Source organism: Urocitellus parryii, chromosome 2, assembly GCF_045843805.1.
Source record: "Urocitellus parryii isolate mUroPar1 chromosome 2, mUroPar1.hap1, whole genome shotgun sequence".
Lineage (NCBI taxonomy): Eukaryota > Metazoa > Chordata > Mammalia > Rodentia > Sciuridae > Urocitellus > Urocitellus parryii.
In genome coordinates this window covers 161,933,269-161,957,695 of record NC_135532.1, presented here as the reverse complement: position 1 = coordinate 161,957,695, position 24,427 = coordinate 161,933,269, and the positions used below count along the sequence as shown (strand labels likewise).

The 24,427-nt window shown below is 35.1% G+C and overlaps 1 protein-coding gene, 1 non-coding gene and 1 pseudogene across 6 annotated transcripts in view; 2 read left to right on the top strand and 1 right to left on the bottom strand.

Moving 5' to 3' along the window:
• Window positions 1-22,952, top strand: part of Spice1 (spindle and centriole associated protein 1) — a 76,584-nt gene extending 53,632 nt beyond the window's left edge. For 4 of the 5 annotated variants that reach the window (XM_077794579.1, XM_077794587.1, XM_077794582.1 and 1 more), the window contains exons 12-18: window positions 1,928-2,075; window positions 3,388-3,612; window positions 13,985-14,469; window positions 16,740-16,923; window positions 19,275-19,377; window positions 20,378-20,465; window positions 21,790-22,952. In XM_077794579.1, the coding sequence (XP_077650705.1) occupies window positions 1,928-2,075; window positions 3,388-3,612; window positions 13,985-14,469; window positions 16,740-16,923; window positions 19,275-19,377; window positions 20,378-20,465; window positions 21,790-21,843 (1,287 nt within the window). In that variant the 3' untranslated portion in view covers window positions 21,844-22,952. The remainder of the gene's footprint in view (window positions 1-1,927; window positions 2,076-3,387; window positions 3,613-13,984; window positions 14,470-16,739; window positions 16,924-19,274; window positions 19,378-20,377; window positions 20,466-21,789) is intronic. The other variant, XM_077794596.1, reaches the window with a different exon arrangement.
• LOC144253440 (U6 spliceosomal RNA) lies at window positions 9,471-9,577 on the top strand. Its single transcript, XR_013343285.1, has one exon. It is a non-coding gene; the product is annotated as a U6 spliceosomal RNA (small nuclear RNA).
• Window positions 11,683-12,672, bottom strand: LOC113186484 (GTP:AMP phosphotransferase AK3, mitochondrial-like; annotated as a pseudogene).
• Window positions 22,953-24,427: the final 1,475 nt, after the last annotated feature.

Genomic DNA, 24,427 nt, shown 5'->3' with positions numbered 1-24,427 from the left:
AATTTAAAATGTCCTCTGGGGACCTGTGAGTTCATTCTTGTGCTCTCAATATCTCTATATACAATTTGGGAACAGGTCTAGACTAGGTAGTCAAACCCTGAAGCAGGACATTACATATAGGAGTTATTGGAATAATTCAGTTGAAACATGGCAGTTTGGTCTATAGTAGAAGTGGCAGAGGGTGTGAAATTGATCAAATTCTGAATATATTTTTGAAAACCAGCCAAACCCATTATAGATATGGGGTGAAGAAGAGGATGTGAAAGAGTCAAGGGTGATTCCAGAGTTTGGGACCAAACAATTAACAGTTTCTACTTACAAGGTAATGAAGGCTTCAGGAAGAATTTGGTTTTGTGTCTTAGGTTTGTCTATTTGAGTCTTAGGTGGAGATGTCGAAGCCACTACATATATGAGTGTGAAATTTGGGAAGAAATATCAGCTGATGATATAAAAATGTGTAGCATGCTTTCCCCAGTTATATCATTCTACTGTATCATAATATTTCTAATATGTCTGGATCAACAATGTATATCTGTAAGCCTATGTGAGACATTTATATACTTAGATAGTTTATCACTACATATCATCCTTGGTTTCTCTTACTTAATCTTTGCAAGGTCTGAGCAATTTATACAACTTTCCTTTCTTTCCTTCTACCTGCCATCTTTTCTTCTGCTAAGAAGTATTTGCTAAGTACTTAGCTTAAGAAAGACCTGCATTATGTGGTTGTAATTAAACCTGGTACTTTTTATTGACTACTTTGATCTTAAATGTGGAAAAGATAAGAACAACAAGTTCATCTAAATTTTGGGGCAATCTAGTTGACTTTTAAATATAAGAATGGAAATCCAAATACATCCAGCTGTTTGATATAGAGTAAATCAGCAGTGAGGTATTTTGTGAATGATCCTTTAAGTAAAAGAAAGCCTTATATAATTTTCTAAAAATTTATGAATTATGTATACATAGACAAATATGAGAATACATATGTGTGTACATATATAAAAAATAATTCAGACACATGTAAAGTGTAAAGTTATAATCATTGAACATGGAATTTTATGCTTTTTCTTGTTCCTTCACCATTATTTCATATACATTACCATAAATTTTTTTTCACATTTCACATTAAATGAAACATGTTTAATAGATATTTATAGATAGGTTTCCAATCAGGGTAGTTTCCTCTGGACTAAGTTGAAATAAGTAATTAAGAAAGCAAAACAAAATTCATCTACTTTCACAGTTATTTTAGTGCAAATGAGTTATATTTCAAGACAGTGTTTTGCATTTGGATTGCATGAAGTAGCCTGAATCAAAACAAGGTAGGTGAAAATTTCCTTGGTTGGTCTCTTCAACCACCTTGTTTCAAATACTTTAATTTTTTTATTATTTTTTATTTTTGTATTTGTTTTAATTAGTTACACATGACAGTACAATGACCTTGACATATCATACATTTGAATCAGATGGGATATAATATCTCAGTTTTCTGAGTATACAGGTTGCATACCATAAATCTTTATAGTGTTTATGTTTGCTAGTTTAAATGCTTGAGGAATATTTTATTGTTTCCGTTACCTAATGTATCAGTCTCTTGGGGTAGCTTGAGAGTCAGTTGAAATAATATTATATGAAGAGGTTTTGTAAATGAAAGCCTTATAAAAAAGGTTAATTCTTATTTTTATAGCAGGATATTAATTGGCCATGATTTATTTAACAGTTTATCTTTCATGGGACTTTTAGAATATTTATAATTATGAATAGCATTTCTTTAGAGTTTTAATGAAAGTCTGGAATTCTTGGAGTATTTAAAATAAAATAATGATGTTATGCACACATTCATATCCTTTATATGACTTTATTTCTAGTGATGATTTGATGTTTTTTATGCCGATGATTTTATTTCATTTCTTCCCTTCTCCAGGCGAGACTTCAGCAATATATGGTCACAACAGATGAGCAACTTATATCACTCACACATGCCATTAAGAATTGTCCTGTGATAAATAACTCCAGACAAGAAAGTCAAGCAACAGAAAGGGAAGCCACAGGTAGAATTATAGACAATCCAAGTAGGTATAGTCGTTTTATTCCAGGTTGTCGGTGAACTGCTAAATGCCTTTAGAATAACAAGCAAACAAATCAAATCCTGAACCTCTAAACTTGTATGGAGTTATTAGCTACTTATGGCATATACTGAATTATCACTATTGCAATTGCCACTGCTGATATTTATTGAATACTTTCTATTTTCCAGGTACTTTCTGAGTCTTACATGTATTATCTCATTTAATCCTCATAATAGCCATATGAAGCACCTGTTTTGTTATCCCATTTTTAAATGAGGAAACTGAGGCTTAGAGAGAGTCAGTAACTTAGCAGTCATGCAGGTAGGACGTGGGAGAACTGAATACCTAGGCCAGGTGAGATGTTAGTGTTAAGTTTTAATCATGGTGTCCCAGATTCAGAAGAGATAGTATTGAAAACAAAACACCCCTGAGTTTTAGAAATTCATAACTTTTGTTCAGATGTGGTAATGTTTCAAAATCCTCTCTTCACCTGTGTGCCTTCATGTGTTAATAGGCTGAATAAGACATTTAGGCTTTTTCACTTTTCATTTGTAAGCAATACTTTGATGAGTGTCCATGTGTAGAGTGTTTTATGTATTTAGAAGTATTTTCTTAGGATGGATTCTAAGTAGTGGCAGCCTAAAATTTGAGTTGCATGAAGTATCTATTTTTGTGGGGGTTTTCTATTGATATCTCAGTCAAAGATATGTGCTTTGCTATTATCTGAGTCATTTCACTAGTGAGAAAACTTTTGTTATCCAGAGATGAGAAAGGTGGAGTGTGAGTTTATTATAAGATTATTGTTAATTCTTTTTATTGTCTGTGGAAAAAGTAAGATTTATGTATGTGAAACAAGGTTATTAGCATCTGAGTCTCAGCTCTTATAACACTTTTAAAATAATATTGAATGTGATAGTACATGACTTGTGAAATTACCTTGTTTGGTAGTGAGCCTTGTATATGGACAGTCCCATTCTTGTCATTTTGTTACTTCTAGGACCATTAGAAAACTATAAAAACAAATCATGAAAAACTCCAAAGTGCCAAGTAAGATTTTTTTTATGAGTTCCTAAAAAGTGACTTTCTTTTTATGACTTTGTGGCGCTTTGTACTTTTCTCAAAAATAGCAACTTCTTCCCAGTGCCGGCTCCACAGGAGGCTGCCTATGAATTGCTGGCAAAGGAGAATATAGCCTAGGAAGTGAAGGCTCTAGGGGCTGAATGAATTTTGTATTCTATTTATATGTGTGTAAAAATTAACACCTGAGGTGTGCTCATACTTTCCTTACATATTAATATCTTCTTGTCTTCTTTAGAGAGTCCTGTTGTAAGTGCTAATGTCTCTGTGCCATTGATGTTCAGAGGGGAAGAAGTGGTTGATTTCCCACAGGAAGAGTTGCCTGTTAAACTGTCTCAGGTGCGAACCCCCCCTGATAGCGTGAATCTGACCACCAGTTTTCCAGCACGTATTTTTGAGCCAGCTGTGTTGTTAACACCACCCAGGCAGAAAAGCAACTCAGAATTCTCTCCTCTGCAGGATGGTAAGCAGGCTTCTTCTCAGGTTTATAGAAGTTATTTTTTTTTTTTTTGCTTCATTACATAATATATTGTGTTCACTGTTACCTACAAATTAGAATTGAAAAACATTGATTACTGACCACAAGCTTTAGCTGAAGGAGGAATTTTCAGTGTGCTTTTTATTATGTCTTATATGTATAATGAAGTATGATAATGAATTAATTTCATTATATGTCTGTTCCATTAAACATTGTGAAAATTAAACTCAGATCCAAGGAATCAAAGTTCTTAGCATTAAGATGCAAAATAAGGGGAATTCCCTTTGTCCCCAAGGGTCTAGGAACATATGAAGGAGGAAGAAACAAGAGGAGATTATACCTCAGATAATAAGGAAAGTTTATACCTCAGATAATAAGGAAAGTATGACCAAGGAAAGAGTAGAACTGGGACTTAAGGATTTTATAAGTCATATCTGATCATGTTAACCTTTTTCTCATTGGATGTTCTCAACTCAGTTGAGGAAATTTTTACAAGAAGTAGATAGACAACTAAAAATAGCTTTAGAATTACTTTTGTTGTCCACATATAGCATTTTTTTAAAAAAAATATTTTTAGATGTAGATGGACACAATATCTTTATTTTTTTAAAATAATTTTTTAGTTGTCAGTGGACCTTTATTTTATTTATATGCAGTGCTAAGAATTGAACCCCGTACCTCACACATGCTAGGCAAGTACTCGACCACTGAGCTACAACCCAGCCCCATTATAGTTTTAAATAAAAAATGCTAGCTCTTTTGGTAATCTTTCATTTAGAGATTCTTGCATTTCATGAATGGTCTTCAGAAGTTTCTCACTGTTGGGAAAATTTGTCTGCATGTTCATTGTTTTTTTTTTTTTTCTGAGGTACTGCCTTTATTTCATTTTTCAGAATTTTTTAGTTAAAAAAAAAAGATAAGAACCATTACCTTAGATTCTCCTCTAAAGTTTCTTTGAAAATATTATTGAGCCTTGATTTGCCTAAATTTTTATTAATTTAAAAAGTTTGTCTATATTCTTCTGTTGGGGACCAGTCAAAAATGACTTCTGTTGTCATTGGGAAAGAAAAATTTTGTCAGATTTTTGCACTTCAATGTATGTTTTCAAAAAAGCACATGAAGTGGCCATGAAGCATTAAAGAAAATGACAAATCCTTGCTATGAAATTTTATTTTGTTATTTATAATGTAAATGTAGTGATTGTCAGTTCAGTGTGGTATAGAGGAGACAGTGCCAGGCTGAGAGAAGTGCTGGCAGGCAGTACTTGTGAGGCATGGGGTTAAGATACTTACCTTCTCTGGACCTCAGTTTTCCCATCTCTAGTATGAGAAGATTTTTCTTGAATATCTCTTCCTGCTTTCCAATTCTATGATTCAATATTTCCTCTTTAGAGGGCTGGAGAATGTTATTAATTAAGAAAATTTAATTTCAGTTCTAATATCTGTTAAAATTAGATTTTTTTTTCTTTAAAGTAATTGTTCAGATGTTTTCCTGTTGTTAAGAGGCTGTTCTAATGATTTCTTCTCAAGTATTATATATCATGTTTCATTAGTAATGGTAAACTAGCTTAAAATTCTTTTAAAGAAACTATTAAAATAAATATTTTTGCTTTTGATTGCAAATACACTAAGTGCTCATTAAAGCAAGTAATGTAATTGCTTATAGAGCAAGTAATTACTTTTACAATGTGCAGAGAAAGATGTTTTGTATATGAATTCTGAATTGGTAACGTTGTATTATATTTTTCAAGCAATGTGCTTGGAATACTCACATGTAAAGAGTTGTTAAAAAAAAAAGAGTTGTTCAGTTAAACTTTGCATTCAGATGAAGGTATATAAGGCCTCATTGGCATTTAGTTATTCTTTATAATAAAGTTGTCCTGTAGGAATTTCTGTGATGATAAAAATGTTTTTTATCTACTCCATCCATTTTGGTGGTCAATATATCATGACACTGTTGAGTGCCTGATATGGCTAGTGTGACTAAGAAGTGAATTTCAAATTTTATGTAATTTTAATTAATTTAAATTTGAATTTGAAGAGTCATATGGCTAGAGGCTGCTCTACAACTCTGGGATTTTCTGTCATAAATGTTGTCTTCTGGCTAGTAACTTTTTTTTACTTTTTTTTTTTTTTAATAGCTGTCCTTCTTGAAAGAGTGTGCGTACACACACACATTTTCATTTTCTCTCTCATTCATACTTTATTTTATTTTAAAGTATTTTCTAATTAATATTTTCATATGGTTAAAATACATATGTCTCCTCCCCCACCTCTAGGCCTGTCTCCATAGGCAATAATTTTATCCAAATTTGATTTGTGTTTATCTATTAGTTATCTCCTTTCTCTTTTCTTGAGACAACACAAAAATTAGAGACCCTCAATTACAGAAGAAATGGTGTAACTCACTTTAACACCTATCTCCCTTTTTTAATTTGGATAGCTATTTATTTTTAATTTTTCTGTACTTTCCATTTCTTCTTCATTAATTTTAGGTGGCATCTCCTTGCTTTTCACTATTTCACTCTTCCTCTCCCCTTCCTCTACCTTTCCTGTTTTCTTTCCTGACCTTAAGTCAGCTATACCTTTCATTTTTATGTTAATAAGTTTAATTGCACCAATATTCTGTTCTATCACAATTATGTTTTCTGTGTGGTTCTATGTGGACAGTGAAAACAAGTAACATTTTCTTTCTGAGTCCCTTGTTACTGCCAATCCTTATGCCAAACTAAAAATAAGTAAGTTCTGATTAAAATCAAAGTGAATTCTCATTCTATCAGTTGTTGAAAACCTTTTGATTTGCCATATCATGACTTTTTGTTTAGTTTTTGCTTTTTCTTGACTTTCAAATTGTTTTTACCCTCTTGTTGATGAAAGAATAATGTGCTTTCATTACCTTCAAGTCCTTTCATCATCTATGGCTTAAAATTCACATTCACTCAGAGATTCTTTCCCTAAGCCCTTCAGACTTGTTCTAGTCTTTACTGATTGCCCTTGGGCGTGCTGCATAGTTCTTATCTTGGGACTTGTTATCCTTATACTTCTAGGTTGGATCAGCTATTTCCTGGGTTTCATTTCTTCTTGATCATTTCTTTCAGTAAACTGAGGAGGAAAAAAGAAGAAATAAAATTGTTTTCATTTTTCTGCTCTAGTTGGTTGATAATGTGACTAGATAAAGAATTCTAGGCCATAGTCCTTTTTTTTTTTCTCTGTGAACATAATGCATCTTTCTGTTAGTGTCTAGCATCCAGTGTTTAATTGAGATGCCTGATGTTATAGCTAATATTTATTTCTTTAGTTTTATGGGATTTTTTTTTCTGCTATGAAAGCTTTAAGTATTCCTGTATTTTTATCCTGGAGTTGCACAAGTTATGCCTAAATATTTTTTCCCTCTTGCTCTGTGGGATACCAGTGGGACTTTTTAATCTGAAAATGTGATTTTCTTTAGTTTCAAGAAAATTTCTGTTGACCTTCAGGAGTATTTTCTCATATATTTGGCTTTGTGTTTTCCTTCTTATATTCTGAAAGATTTTTTTTTCACATTATGTTCAGGTCTGTCTTTTGGATTTTTTTAAAATTTTCATAGTATATTCTTTAATTCTTCTCACTGATTTCCAGATCTAAGGCTGTCATAAAAGCCAGTGTGGCTACAGTACTGTATAGCAGGGGATAAAGAATTGTATAAAATGAAATCAGCTTTAAAACCTGTTTTAAGACAGTTTATTAGAACAAAGGCAATGAGATGTCAGGGTAGCAAAAAGGAAGGTGGGGTGGGGTGGCCCTAGTGAAGGACCAAAGACAAAGTAAGTAATAGCTACACTGCTGAAATTTCATTACATTCTAATAAAGACTGTATGCCTGATAACCTAGTGGTAATTCATAAGTTTAGTAGTTTTGCAATATTTTTAGGAAACATAATATTAATATGCTTTTAATAAGGCATTATAAGAGTGATATGATTACTATAATTCTTTAAAAAAGCCTTGGTCCATTTCAAAAGATCAACAATAAATTTTTAAAAATCAAGAGGAAAGAAAAATAAGTTGTATGCTCACCCCAAATACATAAGAACCACTTGTTGGCATTTGTTTTGTATTTTAAAGACCTGGAATAAAATGGGCCAGATTTTCAAAGGCAATTAATAACTTGTACAAGGACTTGATTCATTTGATTTTAGCACCAAGGACAATAAGAGTCAGTATCTCATGGAAGACACAGTGGGTTTTTCCTCTACCTCTCAAATTGCACAACTTTTACCAAGCCAGGATATATAACCATGCATCCTTGTTGCCCTGCTACAGAGTCTAAAATGATTTAAGTATTAAAATGGCTGCTCAGATGACACCAGCAGAGTTTTTTCCCTTTAAGACAGGATCGCAATCAATGAACGCTATTAAGTATCAATTTCTTTGATCAAGAACAAAACTTCTTTTTTTTTGTTTTAGAGAGAGTGAGAGAGGAGAGAGAGAGAGAATTTTTAATATTTATTTTTTTTTAGTTCTCGGCAGACACAACATCTTTGTTGGTATGTGGTGCTGAGGATCGAACCCGGGCCGCACGCATGCCAGGCGAGCACGCTACCACTTGAGCCACATCCCCAGCCCAAGAACAAAACTTCTTTAAGGAATAGTTACTTTCCTGGTCCTTCTTAACCTATCTTGTAAATTCTCTATTGCAATATGTGTTTGCCATTTATGTTGGGTGTTAGTTGTTGAGAGCCACAGCCAAAGGGGCTCCAGCAAACTTCCAGCTGCCAGCTGATGATTGGCTCACAGCGGCTCCAGCAACATCTAGCTGATTGGCTGCTCTGCGGTGATGTTCATTGGGCTGTTTCCCTGCCCTTCAGACTGCCAGCTGATGATTGGCTCACAGTGGCCCCAGCAACATCTAGCTGATTGGCTCCTCTGCGGTGATGTTCATTGGGCTGTTTCCCTGCCCTTCAGGCTGCCAGCTGATGATTGGCTCACAGCGGCCCCAGCAACATCTAGCTGATTGGCTCCTCCACGGAGCTGCTCATTGGGGGACTTCTTTGGCTCCGCCCACAAAACCCAGCCAATCGGCCTCAAGAGCAGGAGGATTGTGGGAGGTAGAGAGGCTGGTGTGGGGGTGAGAGGCTTGTGGAAGCCGGTGGTGGCAGTTGGGCTCTGAGGGTTTTTTCCTGAGGAGCTGTTTTGTTTGGTGTTTGTAGTTCTAAAAATAAAGTTAGTTTCTCTTGACAAGTGGCTCCTGAATTGTGCCCAGCCAGACTGCGGCAGTTAGTCAAGTGAACATCCTCCAGATATGCCTGATCTATTTCTATTTCCTTAATGATAAAGTATGCTTACTTTACATAGTACCATGGGTTTTCTCTTTTCTTTATTTTTTCTTTTTGCTATAACTTGTTCATCAAGGCATAGTGTATGTTTAGATAAAGAAAAAACTGACAAGTATATCTTAAACATACATTTCTTAACCTCAGTAACATCTGAAAACCTAAGATTTTATTAAATTTTCCACTGAAAAGTCAGTGTTGGTGGCTTACCTAAGAACTTAAAATGTCAATTTTTGACCCAAATAATGTCCCTTGGTACACATGTATTTTTCAAAAGAAAATAAGTCATATTAAAGTAATATTTTCTCGTATGCTAACGTTTTTTTAGAAAATTGAAAATTCTGAGTAAACTGAAGGTATTTCTAATGACAAAATAAATGTAGTATATGTAGTTAGCTTATATGTTTCTTAGTGTAAAGGCAGCAGTGAATTTGCATCTTGCAACGAATCTGTAAATCTAGTTGCTTTTTTCCTGGAATTTCATATAGTATCTTACCATACCATGTTCCACGGGGCTAGAAAACATTTTTTGGGTGCTCGCTTCGGCAGCACATATACTAAAATTGGAACGATACAGAGAAGATTAGCATGGCCCCTGCGCAAGGATGACACGCAAATTCGTGAAGCGTTCCATATTTTTAAGTGTGAATCAGGCGGTATAGCGATACCAGACTTCAAACTATACTACAGAGCAATAGTAACAAAAACAGCATGGTACTGGTACCAAAACAGGCAGGTGGACCAATGGTACAAAATAGAGGACACAGTAACCAATCCACAAAACTACAACTATCTTATTTTTGATAAAGGGGCTAAAAGCATGCAATGGAGGAAGGATAGCATCTTCAACAAATGGTGCTGGGAAAACTGGAAATCCATTTGCACCAAAATGAATCTGAATCCCTATCTCTCGCCGTGCACAAAAGTTAACTCAAAATGGATCAAGGAGCTTGATATTAAATCAGAGACATGGCATCTGATAGAAGAAAAAGTTGGTTATGATCTACACGCTGTGGGATCGGGCTCCAAATTCCTCAATAGGACACCCATAGCGCTAGAGTTAACAAATAGAATCAACAAATGGGACTTACTCAAACTAAAAAGTTTTTTCTCAGCAAAAGAAACAATAAGAGAGATAAACAGGGAGCCTACATCCTGGGAACAAATCTTTACTCCACACACTTCAGATAGAGCCCTAATAACCAGAATATACAAAGAACTCAAAAAATTAGACAATAAGATAACAAATAACCCAATCAATAAATGGGCCAAGGACCTGAACAGACACTTCTCAGAGGAGGACATACAATCAATCAACAAGTACATGAAAAAATGCTCACAGAGAAATGCAAATCAAAACTACCCTAAGATACCATCTCACTCCAGTAAGACTGGCAGCCATTAGGAAGTCAAACAACAATAAGTGCTGGAGAGGATGCGGGGAAAAGGGCACTCTTGTTCATTGCTGGTGGGACTGCAAATTGGTGCAGCCAATTTGGAAAGCAGTATGGAGATTTCTTGGAAAGCTGGGAATGGAACCACCATTTGACCCAGCTATTCCCCTTCTCGGTCTATTCCCTAAAGCCCTAACAAGAGCATGCTACAGGGACACTGCTACATTGATGTTCATAGCAGCTCAATTCACGATAGCAAGACTGTGGAACCAGCCTAGATGCCCTTCAATAGATGAATGGATAAAAAAAATGTGGCATTTATATACTATGGAGTATTACTCTGCATTAAAAAATGACAAAATCATAGAATTTGGAGGGAAATGGATGGCATTAGAGCAGATTATGCTAAGTGAAGCTAGTCAATATTTAAAAAACAAATACCAAATGACTCCTTTGATATAAGGGGAGTAAACAAGGACAGGGTAGGGACGAAGAGCTTGAGAAGAAGATTTACATTAAATAGGGATGAGAGGTGGGAGGGAAAGGGAGTGAGAAGGGAAATTGCATGGAAATGGAAGGCGATCCTCAGGGTTATACAAAATGTCATATAAGGGGAAAGGAGGGGCAAGACAAGATAATACAAATGGAAGAAATGATTTACAGTAGAAGGGGTAGAGAGAGAAAAGGGGAGGGGAGGGGAGGGGAGGGGGGATAGTAGAGAATAGGACAGACAGCAGAATACATCAGACACTAGAAAGGCAATATGTCAATCAATGGAAGGGAAACTGATGTGATACAGCAATTTGTATACGGGGTAAAAGCGGGAGTTCATAATCCACGTGAATCAACCGTGTAATATGATGTATTAAGAACTATGTAATGTTATGAACGACCAATAAAAAAAAAAAAGGAAAAAAAAAAAAGAAAACATTTTTTGGCATCAGTCTATGCAGAAGCCTCTGATGAGGTATTTTCCCCAAATGACATGTACTTTTCCAGCTTTCCTAGAAAAATACAAAAATTTTATCAACCACTTTTACTGAACAAAAATGTTACTACTAATTGCTCTTTTAACTTTTATTCTAACAAATTATTTAAAAAATTTTTGATATCTCTATGTTTTTGAATTGCACACTCATAGACTATAACTGGATAAAATATACTAGATGATTTCAAAAGATCAATCTTAGTATCTGAATCATTTGGCACATCCTTCATAATATCCAGAATAAAATCAGTAGAAATAAAACAATTTTCAAAGAATTCATACATGCTGGAATCTCAGTAAAAGGAGCTGCTAATGCAAAGATGAGGAGGTTCTGCTCATCTTACTAGTTACACGCTTTTCTCTTCATGGAGTAACTGAGGCTTTCTGGTTTGTTTGTGGAACTTTTGTTTGTAGGAAAGCATATACATAGGGCCATATCTTGTTGGTTTCTGTTCCAGAAAATGTTCCCAACACTCCTTTTTTCTAATAATACTCCAGAACTGGCTCCATTTGTGCTTCATTGCCGTAGTCCGGCTGCAGCAAAATAACCGGGGGGGTGACAAACAACTTGTGTACATTGATACAGCAGGAATGGGAGCCGTTTATTGTAGGACAACAGAGGTATTTATACATTCCACACAGCTTATCTTAATTAACATAAACTAGATACAGCAGTCAACCAATAAGAAATCTCCACACTTAATGGCTCGCTGGCGTTACTTCACAAACCACTCCCTCTGGCAAAATGCCAGGCGCCATCCAGACTTGTTTACAGACTAACATTTGTTAGGTACCATCCTGACTTGTTTATAGACTCTAACACTTCATAAGCCTTCAGTCTCTTGATCACTGTCTCTGGTCTATCATCCTCACACTGAATCAGAGGCTCTCCCGTCAGACCATCTATGCCCACAGTTTTGGGAGGGTTGAATTTAATGTTGTAGACTCGATCACTGGCTGGATGAATCCAGCGAGCAGTGAGGCGGTGTTTAATGACCTGAAAGGGCACATTCAGATCGATTACTGTGTCTATCTGATAAACTTTATCCAGGGCTTTGCCTGTGGAAGTGTCCTTGGAAAACCATCCAATAGCCAGTTACATTGGGTGAGATTTTTCAGCTCATGGAGGACTAGCCGAGTCATGACATCATATGGGATGAGCTTCCCTTGGTCAATAAAAGTCTTGGCTAACACACCAATCTTTGTGCCTTGAAGCATGTTTTGTCAGAGCAGGTCCCCGCTGGAGAGGTGCTTCAGCTCGAAGTGTTTAGTGATGCACGGGGACACAGTGCCCTTGCTGGAGCCAGGAGCCCCCATGATCACTGTGTGCACTAGCCGTGTGGAAGCCCCCATGGCCGCTGACGGAGGACCTGGTAGGGCGGACAGTGCTCACCCGCTTTGAGGCCTAGGATGGCCTGCTGGAAGCGCTGCAAGCAGGCGGCGGCCCAGCACCCACGCTCTCTGTACTTTGGATTTTTAAAACAAAGACTTTACAGGGTTTCCCCAGAAAAACTGGATTTTACCTGTTGCCTTCAGGTAATTTACAAATATTCTGAACTATGGCTTCTGCTCATTTTCATTCTTTTACACACTCCTCATCTACTCTGTGTCTTATAGAAATTTGTTAAAATGTCTTATTTGCTAATGATTGTCTTCCCAGACCATTCTGTTTACTAATGTGTTTATACGTGATTTTATACTTCTTTGCTGTCAGAGAAAGAGATTGAAATAAGTTTGTGCTTGGTCTGTTGTCCTTAAATAAAAGCATCCCTCTTCCAGATCATTCCCAATTTGGTCATTCCACCTAAAGCATTCCACATAAACCGTGTTATTAAGTCCAGCATACACATCTTTGTCTCTACCCTTCTAGATCTTACAGTAGTCTGTACACAGTTAACCACTCCCTCTCTGTTTCCTTGTTACTACCTTCATATAATATTCTTACTTTCCGGCTGTTCCATTTTAGTCTGCACTGCTAGCTTCCCACTCCTATACCAGACTCTAAATGTTGAGTTCCTCATGTCTTGGTGCTTCTTTCTTTTCTCATTCTACTCTCATGACCTATATATCATCTATATACAAGTGACTTCTAGTTTTGTATCTTGGCCCAGAAGTCTCTCTTGAATTTTCAGCTGCTGCTATTGCTGCTGCTTTTCTTTTTAGTACCAGGAATTGAATGCATAGGTACTTAAACTCTGAGCCACATTCCAAGCCCTTTTTATTTTTTACTTTTTTTAAAACAGGGTCTCATTAATTTGCTTAAGGTCTCACAAAGTTGTTGATGCTGAATTTGAACTTGGAGTCCTCCTGCCTCAGCCTCCTGGGTCTCTGGGTTTATAGCCATCACACCTGACTGTAAAGCTTCTTAAATTTAGCACTTTCAGAGCTGAATTCTGATTATTTCCCTTTCCCCAAGTCTACCTTCTTACTTCTCCATCTCAGTAAATATCATCACCATCAAATCTTGCCATCTTGGTATGTTTCTATCACTCTTAACTTCTAGTTTACAACACTCATTTCCTGCTAAAAACAGTTAAGTCATTCAAAAATCAAACCCTTCTATTGAAAGACTTCTTTAACTATCATGATGGGCTAATGAGTTGATTATAGCACCCATTTATTTGAAAATAATACATGTTTATTATTTTTTAATTTTTATCTATAGTATTGAGGAGAACTGTTCAAACTCGTCCTGCTCCACGAATTCCTCCAACTGTGGAAATCATTGAGAAGGAACAAAATTGGGAAAAGACTTTACCTATTGATACAGACATCCAGAATTCAAGTGAAGAGAGTCGTCTTTTCACTCAGAGGTGGAGAGTCTCTCACATGGGAGAAGATTTAGAGAATAAAGTTCAGCCCCCTTTTGTTAACTTTTCACAGAACCTCTGCAATTTCCATCCCAACAGTCAGCAATCAAGAAATCTTGCCTTCTCAGAAGAGCCCTCAGTACAAGGAAATGGGCAACAGCTTAGAACAAATGAGGCATCATTGGTACAAAGAAAGGACATAATGGCACGAATTGCTGAGTTAACACTGCAGAATTCAGCCATCAAGACACAGCTAAATAATATTACTTGTCCAGTGGGAGAGCAAGGGGATGGACTGCGGGAATTGAATAAACAGGAAAGTGCAGGCGATGTGACTGCTGTGAGTACCACTTACACATTAACAAGGGACATGTAGGGATTTAGTCGTGGGCATCTTAAAGAGTTTTTTTTTTTTTTTCAGAAGTGATTCTGGATAGCTTTTAGGCAGTCACTAGATAGCTTATGCTTTGGCATGTTCTCTTCACAAGATAGTTAAAAGATACTGATTAGTTTATATTGAACATAGAAGACAACATGAAAGAAAAAAATACATGAATGAAGAAAATATGACTAAGGTAAAATGTGTAGGAAAGTTAAAATTAGACTAAAAATAAGGTTTTTAAGTATAAAATATATAGAATTAATATGACTTGAAAGATGCTATACAACTATATTTTACTGAAACTATTTTGACTCTTAAAATAGCTCATAAAAGAGTAATTGGCTTTCCATTTATGACCAGCCAATTTTTTTAAGACATAACATGCATGTGCTGAAATGATGTTAAAGGATCATTAAAGTCAGAGTTTAATGTGCATATGACTCATGGCGTGTCGGGGGGTCTTATTTAAACGTGGTTTCTGGATGAGCAGGACTAGGGTAGGACCTGTGAATTTCTAATAAGTTTCTAAATGATGCTAATGCTGCCAGTCCAGGTGCTCTATTTTGATAAGCAAAATTCTGCATGTTATAGTACAGGAGTTTTATAAGTAAAATAAACTTCATGGGCTAACCTATAACTTAAACCTTCATTTCATTATTTGTGGGGAGAAAAGGGACTCTTAAGTTCCAACTGGGAGTGTTTATAACACACCTTCTTGTACAATTCCCCATGATAACATATATTTTGTTTTATCAATTTTTGAGCCAAAGTGTCTTCTATGAGGGTTTTAATGGAGGCAGTACAATGTTTTTTGCATTGGGAAGGACATAAGCATCCTTATTATGAATTAGGGACTCCTGAGGTGGCTGTGTCTGTAAGTGTTTTAAAAGTAATGGATTGAGGGCTTTGGTGGGCAAGGTAAGGGAGAGGTGAGTGTAGGGGCCACATCTGTCATCCCTGGCTCATGGGGAATAAGGAGAATGTGGAACTGAGCCACAGAAGTAGTAGTCAGAGCTGGGGTTGGTGGTGCACATCTAAAATCCCAGATGAGGTAGGAGGATTGCAAATTTAAGACCAGCCTCAGCAATGCAATTTAGGCTCTAAGCAACTTAGTGATGACTGTTTCTCAAAAAAATAAAAAGAGCTGGGCATGTAGTTCAGTGGTAAAACACCCCTAAGTTTAATCTCCAGTACTAACAACAATAATAACCAAAACAAAAAAAGTAGTCAGAAGTGACTGGTAGATGAGGAGCCAGAAAGGGGTTGTAGGAGTAGGAAGTAGCCATTGGTACAGGTCTAAGAACAAACTGCCTCAATTTTGAGTAATTGTTTGCAGAGTTTTGAAGATTATTTGAAATAGGTAACTCTTGGTTTAAAAATGATAGCACAGTTATATATTGAGCTTGTGTCCTTTCCTATTTAGAATATACATTAGTCTAGAAAAGACAATCTATTATTGTTGCCCACACCACCCTCTTGTTTTAATTGAAAATACAACATGATCTTTAATCATGCTGATTTACTTATTATTTTTTTAAACTAATAGACAAGCTAAAATTTAGGAAATTCTATTAGGGATTGCTTTTTCCCAAAGGGAAGTATTAAGTGACATTATTGTGAAATTACTGTGAATGATATAAATATACTTCTCTTGGGAGTTTTCAGATTGAACTTAATGTTATATTCCTTTCCAATTACAACTATTCTTGAATCAGTTATTCTAAGCTAAGAGTGGTCAGAAGGAGTAACTGTGTTTTCAGAATCTTTGTCAAATAATTCACTTTGTGTGTTTGAAGATTGTAATTGTAGAAACAGCTGTTTCAAATAAAGCAGATCCTCCTTTGTAATGTGTCCAACTTCAGATCTGTCATCAATAGGTGTGTGGCATTTAGCTTACTAGGAGTTATCTCTTTGCTCCTGTGATCTCTTGTGCAGCTTAGCAAATACTAAGAGATGCAGGAAAGCTTTGTCAAACAGACTGTGTGTTCAGACATAGGCACTGGAGGAGGGTATATGTGGTAATAGTAGTAGGAGGTTTAGAATCCTTTTACTTTAATCCTAATTCTTCAATTAAAGGATTTGTAAATTCTATTGCTTTCCCACTATTCACATTTGTATATAGCAAGGCTAAGAACATTAACTTGCTTACACTTGATAGAAAAATTAAAATAGTGTGGATTTTTTTTTCCATGTTGAATTTATGCCTTTTTTTTCTTTTTTCCCCAAAGACTTTTCCAGTAGCACAATCTCTAGCACCCAGTAGCATGGAGGAACGGATTGCAGAATTGAATCGACAGAGTATGGAGGCTCGGGGGAAACTACTACAGTTGATAGAACAGCAGAAACTTGTTGGTTTGAATCTCTCCTCTTCAGCAGTATCACCTGTTCAGTCGCCTCGCAGAGCATGGACTGGTTGGTCACACATTCATGATTTATCAACTAGAAATAGGAAGGTTTTTACTTTACTAATTTTACAAGTTTGTATTGAACCAAAAGAAATCTTCAATTTCATACCAAAAGAAACAGGCTTGTTTGTGTCAGAGTGTAAGTGACAGAGATAGGACTAGAAAGCAGGTCTCCTAATCTTCTTTAGCCCATTTGATCTTTGGTGTTTGAGTTCCTAAGTTGCTCTACTTCTAGATGAGGTTCATTATGGTATATGATTCACTTAGCACATACACTGTAGCTAATTATAAAATATAAGCATCAAAATTATAACTTGAAATTTCATTAACATCAGATTACAAATTAGTGTTCTGTTAAAACCATTAAAACATTTTCATTTGTTAATTTAAAAACTTTGGGTTCTCTTGTTACATTTAGGAATGTGAAAAGCTAGAGGGAACTCTGAATAATAGAATAGTAATTATCATAGCATTCCCATTGAAAAATGATACTGAGGAAATGAAGTAGATCTCAAGTTGATTTTTAGCCAGCATTTCATTTAAGACCCTGAAGGAATGGAGCTACTTGAAGAGCATAGAGAATGATTTAGGTCCAGAATAAGAGAAGATTCGAATTATCAGGAATAGATAAAGCTCTATCAGTGAAGTGCTCCCTAAGGTGTTCAAACAGGTGTTTTAGAGGACTCATTTGTCTTATGCTGATTGAAATAGGTTACCTTTAGGGCATCTGCCAGTAAGAATTTTTGCCTCAATTATAAATTATTTCTTTTTGAAATAATTTTCTAGAAAAGCAGATTTTCTGGAAAGTACTGGAAAATGATACAAGTAATGCATTTCCCAGCATCCTTCCTCTTTCTCTAGGCTTCTTCACATGTCAGCCTTGTATTCTAGTCTTTATAGTTCTGAAGTCTAAAACCAAATTTTGATTAGAATAAACAAACTTTTCAAACTACTATGTGCCTGCCACTTGGGTCTTGAATATTCAGATATTCAAGTTGGGGAACAGGCAACAAACAAACAACTAAATAAGTGAGATAATGTCAGTACTGAGTACAATGAAGAAACATAAAGCAGATCACTTTTAAGAATAATTTTATGATTAAATATGATATCTTTGTCTCATAATTCTATAAGGTTAAAAATGCCTTTATTATCTCATCTAGAACTCAACACAGCCTAAGTGTAGATAGGGCTGTTATTATGCCAATTTAATAAGTAAGCTGAGGTACACAAAGTTTAAGTGATCTGTCTGAAGTTCGCAAATTGTGGATCTGTGTCTGTTCTTTTCATTCCAGTGATTGTATCTCAGGTGTTTTTTTTTTTTTGTAAGTAAAATTCTTAGTTGCATAGGAATCTCTCTGGGATATCCTGATAAAAATAAGAATAAATAATTTGCCCTGAATAAAGAAGTTTGATTTTTTTAGGGAAACTAAGGAACATTTTATAAAATAAAATAGGGCTTTTTATTACCCCTCAATGCCATGAAATCACTGGTTTTAAGTAGTGGTTCACAGGAGCCTCTCTGAAACTGCCTGGGATGGACATAAAGTCTTTCACCAGTAAATATGTAATAAATGCTTGTTAATCGAGAACCTACTTTGAAATATTGAAAATGTACATAATTATACTTACTTTTGGCAGTATGAGCTTCTCAGCCAGTTTCCCCCTTCCAATGTTAGTGTTGTCAACAACTGTAATACTGTTATAAATTTAAAAGATTGAAATTTTTACTAAATGACTTCAGAAATTTTTTTTCCCTTTTTCTTTCTTTTTTAGGAAAACTTTTTTTTTTTTTTTTTTTTTTTTTTTTAAAAAAAGCTCTTTTTGAAAAAGATCTCAAATTCTTTAGGGCTAGCTTTTCTGTTTTTTGCTTCCAGATCTGACATGATACCATGTGCCTGAAGATTCTGGCTCTCCATGAACTGATATGCTCCTGAATTGACACTAGTAACTAAGTTTCTTGTCTCACAGTTTATTTAAAAAAAAAAAAAAAATCTTTCAAGTGTGTACCTATGGGGCATAGTGATAAGAATGTGCAAAGAAATTCCCAAATTTTAATAAGATTGAAATTGAAAAAAAAATCTTTTTTTTTTTTCTTTTGGGTGTACCAGGGATTGAACTCAGGGGCACTCAACCACTGAGCCTCATCCCCTGCTCTGTTTTGCAGTTTGTTTAGAGACAGGGTTGCTTAGCACCTTGCTTTTGCTGAAGCTGGCTTTGAACTTGCAATTTTCCCATCTTAGCCTCCCAAGCCACTGGGATTATAGGCATGCACCACCATGCCTGGCAGAATTGAGAAAAATTTTTATTTTACCTTATTGAAAGTTAATGAAAATAGTATTTACTTTTATATTTTAGAAGGAGGGAAGAGGACCATTGAGGTATCTATTCCAGGAGCAGAAGCCCCAGAAAATACAAAATGTGATACTATCTCTCCTCTCAGTGGGATAAGTACAAGAAGGTAAGTTACTGCATGAATAGTTACTTTGAAAAAATTAAGAATGTGGTTTGTGTTTTATTCTCTTTGTGAGAAAAGGATGTGTATAATATGTGGCTTAAGTTCAGACTCACTCATGTAGAGCAAATAAAGTAACTAAAGAGAATTTGGGGGCAATAAAATGAATGAGGAATAAATTTTTAATTAAGTAGAAAATCATGGGTTGGCTACTGAAAACAAACATGGGCTTACACATGTGTAGAGTATTTATGAGTTATGATTTAGGAGGTATATATGAAGGTAATATATGACAGGGTGGTTAAATTAAACAGTAGCATCTTCCTCCTTTATAGTAGGTGAAACTGAATCTCACAGAGCTAATTGGGTGGGTTGCCTAGATGGTCCACATGGTTGGTAATTGGTGACACAGAAAGTTTTCTGTCTCTACTCCACATCTTCACTATTGTACTGTACTGCTTCTGTTCTCATTGCTCTTGAGTGTTTTGACCTTCTTCCCCTCCACTGCACAACAATTTTTCATCTTTAGTGTTAAAAACTTATTTGTATGTTATTGTAATGGCAGATACATGTCATTATACAGTTGTCAAAATCCACAGAATGCACTATACAAATAGTAAAACCTCATGTAAATTATGGATTTTAGTTAATAATAGCTTATCAATATCAGTTGTAACAATAGATGTGCCACATTAATGCTACATGCTAATAATAGAGGAAACTGTGTTTGTTGGAAGTGGGGTGAGGGTGGTACTTGGCAGCTTTGTATTTTCCACTCAATCTTTTTGTAAACCTAAAGCTGCTGTAAAAAAATAAATTCCACTAGTTAAGGAAAAAAGGAGTTATATGTTGGTGATATTATGTTATAAATAACTTACCTTATTTGAATCTAAGTTATTCATTTTTTTCCAAGTTTTTGTCAGGATTGAGAATTGTTATTGTTTTCATAATTTATTAAGTTTATTAATAATATCTCACTCTCTGTCACTTTATTTTTCATAAATAGATCTTCAGGGGCAACTAGTAACTCTTGTTCTCCTTTAAATGCCACCTCAGGAAGTGGGCGATTCACACCTGTTCTTCCAAAAACAAAGGTAAATTATAAAATGTCTTTGTAAAATACATGTAGGGATCAAGAGTGAGGGTAGAAGATGACTAATTTGCTGTTTTCCAATCTTAGTTGTCATTTCTGTTATCCTAAAGATGATATAAATTCTCAGAAGAAATTCTATAATTCACCTTTATTAGAAAAACAACAAACCATATATTTGTTTTGCTTTCCAGGGTAACTAAGGAATAAGATAAAATTCAATAAGATTTCAACAGTCCTTAAAGACTGGATATTACTGGTTTCAGATAGAGCTTCCCAAATATTGTAGAAGGACATCCAGGTGTGCCTTGAATGGGTTGTGGGTACACCAGAATATTGGTTCTCCAGTTGTTCCTGTGTCTAGGTAGAATATGGTATAACAGAGACCTGGTTCAGGCATTTAACGAGCCATATCTGAGTGTGATCTTAGTTAAACAGGTTATGGTTCAAAAGATAAATAAATGTTTTATGTAGTCTTCATGTTTCAGTTTACTACAGGAATGTTTAGAAGCTTGAATTTTTACAAAAGATGTTTTTATTTTTCCTGTGTTGATAATGCAGTAAAATATAGTTCCTTTCAGTATTTAGTCATAGAAAATTATGAGGTAGTCTTTAAAATTATAAAAATGACTTTTGCTGACTTGAGCCAACAACTGTCTATGGGGGGAATCTTTGTTATTATTAACTTTGGTAATCAGAACAAAGAATGGATGCTTACAGCCCCCACATTGATTGATAGGCTTAGCTACCACAGTTGCCTAGCACTAAAATTTTTGTCTTTTTCTATTATATTCTTAAAAAGTTTTAAAATTAGCTATTTTATGTAATTTATTCTTATTAGTTTCTGGAACTTAGTAACACTTAATTTACTAAGATGAAATAACTTTTAAAAAATAATTAAAATTATAACCAAGAGTCACATAAAATATTAGACTTAATCCTTTTTTTAAAATGAGAACTCTTGGGGCTGGGGTTGTAACTCAGTGGTAGAGCGCTTGCTCACTCTATGTGTGAGGCACTGGGTTCAATCCTCAGCACCACATAAAAAATAAATAAAATAAAGGTATCATGTCCATCTACAACTTAAAAAAAATACTTCTTATTTTTTAAAAAATGAGGACTCTTAAAATGAGGACTCTTAAATCTGTTGATCAGTGGTCAGTTATTTGGTGGTGAATAAAAATTGCCAATAATAATTTAATTTCTAGTACCATTTAATGTAACAGGATGACTTTGTTGTATATACTTGTTCTAAATGATCTGTATATCTTGAGTTGTCTCATGTTTCTGGTTACCTTCTAAATCTTTTCTGTATCTTTGTTCAACAGATTGAGAAACAAAATGAAGAAGGCTGGTTTGCTCTTTCTACTCATGTGTCATAAGTGAGGTTGAAATTGCATTTTACGGAGTTTGTACTCAGTAATTTATTCTTGGCCTTCCACAGTCCTTTCCCTGCTCCTGCTTTCAAGTTTTTATGTACTTCTTCAGATAAAACCTACAGAGATCCTGTGAATTAATACTAATACAACAGAAAAAAAAATTATTTTAATTTTTTAGCTTTTCAAATAGATTTTCAACAGCCAGCTAATGTATAATTCCCTGTGAATAAAATTTTGATTGTAGGGAAATTAAAGTTTTATTTTCTAATAACTTCTTAAGTACTTTAAGGTTTTTGTTTTTTTAAGCAATTCATTTTCACCTAGTACTATGTTGTTGCTTACTGTAGCTTAAATGTTGATATATTTCATTTTTCTTTTTCTTGAAGAAATTAGTTGCTTTGCATGTAACATACAATAAGATGCTTCTATTAGAATCTGGCATTGAGAAAAATGTAAATGTAAAAATGTAAATGTAAAAGTGGTTTCTTTTTTGGTGGGAATATATTGCTGTCTATCACCTTTTACAAGTGGAATAGGCAGCTTTTTAAAATAGGTATGGGAAGGCTGAGGATGTGGCTCAGTGGTAGAGTGCTTGCCTAGCATGTGTGAAACCCTGGGTTTGATCCCCAGCACCACAAAAAATTTAAAAAAACAGAATTAAAAAAAATAGGTATGAAAGTGTTTGTATTTGCTTAAGCAGGTAAGACTGGATGTATATATTATAAAATTCTTATTTAATTTTTAAAGGTGAAAAATCAATAATGATAATGTACATAAAATAAATAATGATCATAGAGCTCAAATGTCTAAAGGTAGAAACATTGGTTCAATGGTCTATTTAGTGTTTGAAACAGAATTAAATAAAAACACTTGTCATTAATTTTCTTACCCCAGAATCCAAGCAGATTCATTCAGAATAGGTTTTTCTTTCAGGCACCTGTTTGGTTCTCAAATATTGGTTTCTGTTTTCAACTTGAGTGAAGTGGGACCTGGGAAGGGCAGCACATTGAAACTACCAGAGGAATTTTCTCTGACAACACCTTTCTGCCCTCTGAATTGTAAATCTCTGTCCTAGGAATTGCCCCATGCAACTTTTTACCTGGACCTTTTTATTGTTATGGCAAAAATAAAATTATTTTCTGAAGCACTATGGATTTATTTATGTGATGTCATCTGTATTCGTTTGCATTCTTGCAGATTATTCCATCATTTGCACATTTTGAAACTCGGTAATTAATTATATACCTGTCAGTGACATAAGCCATTTTAGTGTTACTCTTTATCAAAATGTTATCTGCTTGCTTCATGAATATATTCTTTTTAAAAATATGTTTATTGGTATATTTTTGTTATGCATAATGATGGTATTTGTTGTAAATATTCATATATGCACGAAATATAATACAATTTGGCCAAACATTTCCCAGTACTTCTCCCCTCCCTCCCTACCTCTCACCCCCTGATTCTTTTCCTCTACTGATCTCCCATTCACTTTTCATGAGATCCCTGCCCCCCACCCACCTTCCTTTTCCTTTTTCCTCTATTACTTCCACATATGAGAGAAAAACATACTTGTCACTCAACATACTTGTCATCCATTTTCCTCTAAATGACATAATTTCATTTTTTTTTAGGGCTGAATAAAACTTGTATATATATCGTGTATATATTGTCACATTTACTTTATCAATTCATCTGTTGGTGGATACTTAGGCTGGTTCCATAGTTTGGCTATTGTGAATTGTGCTGCTATAAACATAGGTATGCATCTATTACAATAGTATGATTGATGACTATTTATTTCTTTAGGATAAATACTAAGGAGCATGGATAGCTGAGTCATTTGGTAGTTCCGTGACCATTCTTTTGAGGAACTGATTTCCATGGTGGTTGTGCCAATTTACAATCCCACCAACAGTATAAAAGTGTTTTTTTCCCTCCACATCCTCTCCAGCATTTATTATTATTTGTGTTCTTGATGACTTCATTATGAATGCATTCTTTTGATATGGATTTCCCTTAATGTTTTCCAACTGATTAGCACTTGTTTTAAACCTGAAAAGCCATTGTTCTCAATTTGGGAAGCATTTTAAAAATACCAAATGACACCAGTGAGTTGAGCCTATATGCTTAGTTTCCATCACCCTGAATTAGGAGCCCAAAACATAAGATCTTATTCACTCCTTTAAATAGCCCATAGAGATAATATAAGTAGGGTTTAAAAACAAAACACACAGGCACACACTCTAAACCTGCCCCTGGGATTTATCTCTGCTGTTGATGCTGCGGGCAAACCGCCTTCCGTAGTTCTAGGAACTCCCCGCCCTGCCTTTACACGTTTATTTTTAATTGGTAAACAATAGTCTAGGACCCTTAAATTCGAAATTAAAATTTACCAACACAGACCGCTGTTAAATCGAGGCCCCTTTAGGCCATTTTGGAATAGGGGTTCCTATTCCAAAATTTCATTGAAACATTTCGAACGTTTCAAATGTTATTGGTCAACATGACACCCTTTAGGAGTTAATTGGTAGAATGCCGGGCTTATCTGTCTTGCTTTGAGCCAACCTGCGGCGAAAAACACTTC